This window comes from Oncorhynchus gorbuscha, unplaced genomic scaffold (genome assembly GCF_021184085.1).
Source record: "Oncorhynchus gorbuscha isolate QuinsamMale2020 ecotype Even-year unplaced genomic scaffold, OgorEven_v1.0 Un_scaffold_6644, whole genome shotgun sequence".
Classification (NCBI taxonomy): domain Eukaryota; kingdom Metazoa; phylum Chordata; class Actinopteri; order Salmoniformes; family Salmonidae; genus Oncorhynchus; species Oncorhynchus gorbuscha.
In genome coordinates, this window is record NW_025750190.1 from 7764 (window position 1) to 17105 (window position 9342).

The window sequence follows — 9342 nt, forward strand, 5'->3', positions numbered from 1 at the left end:
GTGTTGGTTGTCCTTTGTGAAATAGAAGATAGTGGAGTATACTTAGATATCGTCTCATTGAAGGGAAGCCCCTCCACACCCACCCACACACCCACCCGTACAATCACCCACCCACCCTTACAATACCCACCCACCCTTACAATCACCCACCCACCCACACTAGTCATCCACATGAGAACACACACACAAACAAACACACACACACACCAGACACTACACACACACCAGACACTACACACACCAGACACTACACACACCAGACACACAAACCACACCAGACACCACACACACACACACACCAGACACACAAACCACATACACCAGACACCACACACAGATGGGTGGTCCTCCACAGTTCCCTGCTCTGTGGAAGGATGACATCATCATGGCTCTGCAGGATGGGGCGTTAAACCTACATTATCATGCTGAGCTGTCCCCTGACACACACACACACAGAGAGAGACAGATACACACACACAAACCCACACACACAAAGAGACAGGGAGACAGATACACACACACACAGAGAGAGAGAGAGATCAGAGAGACACACCCACACAGTCCCCTAGAACAGGATCCAGCGCATTCATATTGGAGCCTCATCCCACTACACTGAATTCATTCATATTAGAGCCTCATCCCACTACACTGAATTCATTCATATTAGAGCCTCATCCCACTACACTGAATTCATTCATATTGGAGCCTCATCCCACTACACTGAATTCATTCATATTGGAGCCTCATCCCACTACACTGAATTCATTCATATTGGAGCCTCATCCCACTACACTGAATTCATTCATATTGGAGCCTCATCCCACTACACTGAATTCATTCATATTGGAGCCTCATCCCACTACACTGAATTCATTCATATTGGAGCCTCATCCCACTACACTGAATTCATTCATATTGGAGCCTCACTGAATTCCCCTCACTACACTGAATGGATGGAGCCTCATCCCACTACACTGAATGGAGAGATAGTGAGGGCAGGAGAGGGATGGAGAGATAGTGAGGGCAGGATAGGGATGGAGAGATGGAGAGATAGTGAGGGCGGGAGAGGGATGGAGAGATAGTGAGGGCAGGAGAGGGATGGAGAGATGGAGAGATAGTGAGGGCAGGATAGGGATGGAGGGATAGTGAGGGCAGGATAGGGATGGAGAGATAGTGAGGGCAGGAGAGGGATGGAGAAATGGAGAAATAGGGATGGAGAGATAGTGAGGGCAGGAGAGGGATGGAGATGGAGAGATAGTGAGGGCAGGATAGGGATGGAGAGATAGTGAGGGCAGGAGAGGGATGGAGGATGGAGAGATAGTGAGGGCAGGAGAGGGATGGAGAGATAGTGAGGGCAGGAGAGGGATGGAGAGATAGTGAGGGCGGGAGAGGGATGGAGAGATAGTGAGGGCAGGAGAGGGATGGAGAGATGGAGAGATAGTGAGGGCAGGATAGGGATGGAGAGATAGTGAGGGCAGGAGAGGGATGGAGGATGGTGAGATAGTGAGGGCAGGAGAGGGATGGAGAGATAGTGAGTGCAGGAGAGGGATGGAGAAATGGAGAGATAGTGAGGGCAGGAGAGGGATGGAGGATGGTGACATAGTGAGGGCAGGAGAGGGATGGAGAGATAGTGAGGGCAGGATAGGGATGGAGAGATAGTGAGGGAAAGAGAGGGATGGAGGGATGGAGAGATAGTGAGGGCAGGAGAGGGATGGAGGATGGAGAGATAGTGAGGGCAGGAGAGGGATGGAGAGATAGTGAGGGCAGGAGAGGGATGGAGAGATAGTGAGGGAAGGATAGGGATGGAGGATGATAGTGAGGGAAAGAGTGAGGGATGGAGGATGGAGAGATAGTGAGGGAAAGGCATGGAGAGGGATGGAGAGGGATGGTGAGGAGCAGGAGAGGGATGGAGAGATGGTGAGATAGTGGTGAGCTATGATAGAGAAAAGGATGGATAGGGATAAAGGAGTGGTATTTACCTGAGAGGTCCATGGTGACATAGTGAGGGCAGGAGAGGGATGGAGGATGGTGAGATAGTGGTGAGATATGATAGAGAAAAGGATGGATAGGGATAAAGGAGTGGTATTTACCTGAGAGGTCCATGGTGATGGGGCCAGGTGCTTGGTCACACATCAGGGTCAGTCTGGTGACCTGGACATTGGGAATGGTCAGGTCTGAAAACACACACAGATGGTTCAGAGGGTGTGTGTGTGTGTGTGTGTGTGTGTGTGTGTGTGTGTGTGTGTGTGTGTGTGTGTGTGTGTGTGTGTGTGTGTGTGTGTGTGTGTGTGTGTGTGTGTGTGTGTGTGTGTGTGTGTGTGTGTGTTGATAATATTGAGTTATAGCTATTATTAAAGCAGCAGTAACACCAGATACCAGGATGAATCAACTAGATACCAGGATGAATCAACTAGATACCAGGATGAATCAACTAGATACCAGCATGAATCAACTAGATACCAGCATGAATCAACTAGATACCAGGATGAATCAACTAGATACCAGGATGAATCAACTAGATACCAGGATGAATCAACTAGATACCAGGATGAATCAACTAGATACCAGCATGAATCAACTAGATACCAGCATGAATCAACTAGATACCAGGATGAATCAACTAGATACCAGGATGAATCAACTAGATACCAGGATGAATCAACTAATCAACTAGATACCAGGATGAATCAACTAGATACCAGGATGAATCAACTAGATACCAGGATGAATCAACTAGATACCAGGATGAATCAACTAGATACCAGGATGAATCAACTAGATTCCAGGATGAATCAACTAGATTCCAGGATGAATCATCTAGATACCAGGATGAATCAACTAGATACCAGGATGAATCAACTAGATACCAGGATGAATCATCTAGATACCAGGATGAATCAACTAGATACCAGGGTGAATCAACTAGATACCAGGATGAATCAACTAGATACCAGGATGAATCAACTAGATTCCAGGATGAATCAACTCTATTAGACAGAGGTAATAGACGCACAAGACGACAAGGTTCAGGGCCCAGTACCAACATTACTGTGGTCTTTGAAGTAGGGCCCAGTACCAACATTACTGTGGTCTTGCAATATAAGGGATTCCATGTCAATTGCTAGTAAGCACACACACAGTAACACACACTGACCACAGTAACAGACACTGACCACAGTAACACAGTAACACAGTAATACACACTGACCACAGTAACACAGTAACACAGTAAGACACGGTAACACAGTAAGACACAGTAACACAGTAATACACACTGACCACAGTAACACAGTAACACAGTAATACACACTGACCACAGTAACACACTGACCACAGTAACACAGTAACACAGTAACACACTGACCAAGTAACACAGTGACCACAGTAACACAGTAACACAGTAATACACACTGACCACAGTAACACACACTGACCACAGTAACACACTGACCACAGTAACACAGTAACACAGTAACACAGTACCACAGTACACACAGTAACACACACTGACCACAGTAACACACAGACCACAGTAACACAGTAACACACAGTACCACAGTAACACAGTAACACAGTAACACACAGTAACACACACTGACAGTAACACAGTAACACAGTAACACAGTAACACAGTAAGACACAGACCAAGACAGTAACACAGTAAGACACAGTAACACAGTAACACAGTAACACAGTAACACAGTACACAGTAACACACACACAGTAACACAGTAAGACTACAGTACAGTAACACAGTAAGACACAGTAACACAGTAAGTAACACAGTAACACAGTAAGACACAGTAACACAGTAACACAGTAACACAGTAACACAGTAAGACACTAACCACAGTAACACAGTAACACACACAGTAACCACAGTAACACAGTAACACAGTAACACAGTAAGACACAGTAACACAGTAAGACACACAGTAACACACTAAACACAGTAACACAGTACCACAGTAACACAGTAACACAGTACCACAGTAACACAGTAACACAGTAACACAGTAAGACAGTAATACACAGTAACACAGTAAGACACAGTAACACACAGTAACACAGTAAGACACAGTAACACAGTAAGACACAGTAACACAGTAAGACACAGTAACACAGTAAGACACACAGACCACAGTAACACAGTAACACAGACACAGTAACACAGACCACAGTAACACAGTAAGACACAGTAACACAGTAACAGTAAGACACAGTAACACAGTAACACAGTAAGACACACACAGTAACACAGTAACACTACCACAGTAACACACACTGACCACAGTAACACACAACCACAGTAACACAGTAACACAGTAACACAGTGACCACAGTAACACAGTAAGACACACAGACCACAGTAACACAGTAAGACACAGTAACACAGTAATACACACAGACCACAGTAACACAGTAAGACACAGTAACACAGTACCACAGTAACACAGTAAGACACACTGACCACAGTAACACACTGACCACAGTAACACACTGACCACAGTAACACAGTAACACACTGACCACAGTACCACACTGACCACAGTAACACAGTAACACACTGACCACAGTAACACACTGACCACAGTAACACAGTAACACACTGACCACAGTAACACACTGACCACAGTAACACAGTAACAGTAACACACTGACCACAGTAACACACACAGTGACCACAGACCACAGTAACACAGTAACACAACACACTGACCACAGTAACACAGTAACACACTGACCACAGTAACACACTGTAACACAGTAACACACACAGACCACAGTAACACAGACCACAGTAACACAGTAACACACTGACCACAGTAACACACTGACCACAGTAACACAGTAAGACACACTGACCACAGTAACACACTGACCACAGTAACACAGTAACACACTGACCACAGTAACACAGTAACACACTGACCACAGTAACACAGTAACACACTGTAACACACACACTGACCACAGTAACACAGTAACACACTGACCACAGTAACACACTGACCACAGTAACACAGTAACACACTGACCACAGTAACACAGTAACACACTGACCACAGTAACACACTGACCACAGTAACACACTGACCACAGTAACACAGTAACACACTGACCACAGTAACACACTGACCACAGTAACACACTGACCACAGTAACACACTGACCACAGTAACACAGTAACACAGTAACACAGTAACACACTGACCACAGTAACACACTGACCACAGTAACACAGTAACACACTGACCACAGTAACACAGTAACACACTGACCACAGTCACACAGTAACACAATAACCTCACACTCAACGTCAACAAAACTAAGGAGATGATTGTGGACTTCAGGAAACAGCAGAGGGAACACCCCCCTATCCACATCGATGGAACAGTAGTAACACAGCTAGTTTTAAGTTCCTCGGCATACACATCACAGACAAACTGAATTGGTCCACACACACTGACAGCACAGTAACACACTGACGCAGCAGCCTATTCAACCTCAGGAGGCTGAAGAAATTCAGGCTTGTCACCAAAAGCACTCACAAACTTCTACAGATGCACAATCAGAGCATCCTGGCGGGCTGTATCACCGCCTGGTACGGCAACTGCTCCGCCCTCAACCGTAAGGCTCTCCAGAGGGTAGTGAGGACTGCACAACGCATCACCGGGGGCAAACTACCTGCCCTCCAGGACACCTACACCACCCGTTGTTACAGGAAGGCCATAAAGATCATCAAGGACATCAACCACCCGAACCACTGCCTGTTCACCCCGCTATCATCCAGAAGGCGAGGTCAGTACAGGTGCATCAAAGCTGGGACCGAGAGACTGAAAAACAGCTTCTATCTCAAGGCCATCAGACTGTTAAATAGCCACCACTAACATTGAGTGGCTGCTGCCAACACACTGTCACTGACACTGACCCAACTCCAGCCATTTTAATAATGGGAATTGATGGGAAATGATGTAAATATATCACTAGCCACTTTAAACAATGCTACCTTATATAATGTTACTTACCCTACATTATTCATCTCATATGCATATGTATATACTGTACTCTACAACATCGAACCACAGTAAACCTTATGTAACACATGTATCACTAGCCACTTTAACTATGCCACTTTGTTTACTTTGTCTACACACTCATCTCATATGTATATACTGTACTCGATACCATCTACTGTATGCTGCTCTGTACCATCACTCATTCATATATCCTTATGTACATGTTCCTTATCCCCTTACACTGTGTATAAGACAGTAGTTTTGGAATTGTTAGTTAGATTACTTGTTGGTTATCACTGCATTGTCGGAACTAGAAGCACAAGCATTTCGCTACACTCGCATTAACATCTGCTAACCATGTGTATGTGACAAATAAAATTTGATTTGATTTGATTTGACTACAGTAACACACTGACCACAGTAACACAGTAAGACACACTGACCACAGTAACACACTGACCACAGTAACACACTGACAGTAACACAGTAGCACACTGACCACAGTAACACACTGACCACAGTAACACACTGACCACAGTAACACAGTAACACACTGACCACAGTACCACAGTAACACACTGACCACAGTAACACACTGACCACAGTAACACACTGACTACAGTAACACACTGACCACAGTAACACAGTAAGACACACTGACCACAGTAACACACTGACCACAGTAACACACTGACAGTAACACAGTAGCACACTGACCACAGTAACACACTGACCACAGTAACACACTGACCACAGTAACACAGTAACACACTGACCACAGTACCACAGTAACACACTGACCACAGTAACACACTGACCACAGTAACACACTGACCACAGTAACACACTGACCACAGTAACACAGTAACACACTGACCACAGTAACACACTGACCACAGTAACACACTGACCACAGTAACACAGTAACACACACTGACCACAGTAACACACTGACCACAGTAACACACTGACCACAGTAACACAGTAACACACTGACCACAGTAACACACTGAACACAGTAACTGACAGTAACACAGTGAAACACAGTAACACACTGACCACAGTAACACACTGACCACAGTAACACACTGACCACAGTAACACAGTAACACACTGACCACAGTAACACACTGACCACAGTAAGACACACTGACCACAGTAACACACTGACCACAGTAACACACTGACCACAGTAACACACTGACCACAGTAAGACACACTGACCACAGTAACACACTGACCACAGTAACACAGTGACCACAGTAACACACTGACCACAGTAACACAGTAACACACTGACCACAGTAACACAGTAACACACTGACCACAGTAACACACTGACCACAGTAACACACTGACCACAGTAACACAGTAACACACTGACCACAGTAACACACTGACCACAGTAACACAGTAACACACTGACCACAGTAACACACTGACCACAGTAACACACTGACCACAGTAACACACTGACCACAGTAACACAGTAACACACTGACCACAGTAACACACTGACCACAGTAACACACTGACTACAGTAACACACTGACCACAGTAACACACTGACCACAGTAAGACATACTGACCACAGTAACACACTGACCACAGTAACACACTGACTACAGTAACACACTGACCACAGTAAGACACACTGACCACAGTAACACACTGACCACAGTAACACACTGACCACAGTAACACACTGACCACAGTAACACAGTAACACACTGACCACAGTAACACAGTAACACACTGACCACAGCAACACACTGACCACAGTAACACACTGACCACAGTAACACACTGACTACAGTAACACACTGACCACAGTAACACACTGACCACAGTAACACACTGACTACAGTAACACACTGACCACAGTAACACAGTAACACAGTAACACACTGACCACAGTAACACACTGACCACAGTAACACACTGACCACAGTAACACAGTAACACAGTAACACACTGACCACAGTAACACAGTAACAGAGTAACACACTGACCACAGTAACACACTGACCACAGTAACACACTGACCACAGTAACACAGTAACACACTGACCACAGTAACACAGTAAGACACTGACCACAGTAACACAGTAACACACTGACCACAGTAACACACTGACCACAGTAACACAGTAACACACTGACCACAGTAACACACTGACCACAGTAACACACTGACCACAGTAACACAGTAACACACTGACCACAGTAACACACTGACCACAGTAACACACTGACCACAGTAACACAGTAACACACTGACCACAGTAACACAGTAAGACACTGACCACAGTAACACAGTAACACCCTGACCACAGTAACACACTGACCACAGTAACACAGTAACACACTGACCACAGTAACACACTGACCACAGTAACACACTGACCACAGTAACACACTGACCACAGTAACACAGTAACACACTGACCACAGTAACACACTGACCACAGTAACACAGTAACACAGTAACACAGTAACACAGTAACACACTGACCACAGTAACACACTGACCACAGTAACACACTGACCACAGTAACACAGTAACACACTGACCACAGTAACACAGTAACACACTGACCACAGTAACACAGTAACACACTGACCACAGTAACACACTGACCACAGTAACACACTGACCACAGTAACACAGTAACACACTGACCACAGTAACACACTGACCACAGTAACACACTGACCACAGTAACACAGTAACACAGTAACACACTGACCACAGTAACACACTGACCACAGTAACACACTGACCACAGTAACACACTGACCACAGTAACACAGTAACACACTGACCACAGTAACACACTGACCACAGTAACACACTGACCTGCCACCACTGGTCCAGCTCCTAGTAGAGTCTGTTTGTATTTCCTGAGACTCTCATCATCCTTGTCTAGTTCCTGTATCTCCTGCAGGCTCTTCTGGGCTGGTGGAGTGTAGTTCAGGTCTGTCTCGTCGTCCTCCTCTCCCACAGGCTTCTCCTCCTTATCCGCCATCAAACCTGCACGGGAACACAGGGTAGCAACACAATCAGAGACCCTGCTTCTCTCTCTCTCTCTCTCTCTCTCTCTCTCTCTCTCTCTCTCTCTCTCTCTCTCTCTCTCTCTCTCTCTCTCTCTCTCTCTCTCTCTCTCTCTCTCTCTCTCTCTCTCTCTCTCTCTCTCTCTCTCTCTCTCGGATCTTCATTTGATCTCCCTGTTGTTGCTACAGGTGTAGGATCTTCATTTGATCTCCCTGTTGTTGCTACCGGTTACAGGTGTAGGATCTTCATTTGATCTCCCTGTTGTTG

At 45.6% G+C, this 9342-nt stretch overlaps 1 protein-coding gene across 1 annotated transcript; it reads right to left on the reverse strand.

Moving 5' to 3' along the window:
- Positions 1-1934: 1934 nt before the first annotated feature.
- Positions 1935-9092, reverse strand: LOC124029516 (rho GDP-dissociation inhibitor 2-like; the record flags this gene model as incomplete). The annotated part of the gene is made up of 2 exons (XM_046341200.1): positions 8881-9092; positions 1935-2174 (listed from the first exon to the last, which is right to left on the reverse strand). Coding segments are annotated over exons 1-2 (409 nt in total), but the record flags the coding sequence as incomplete, so codon positions are not given.
- Between the last annotated feature and the right edge of the window lie 250 nt (positions 9093-9342).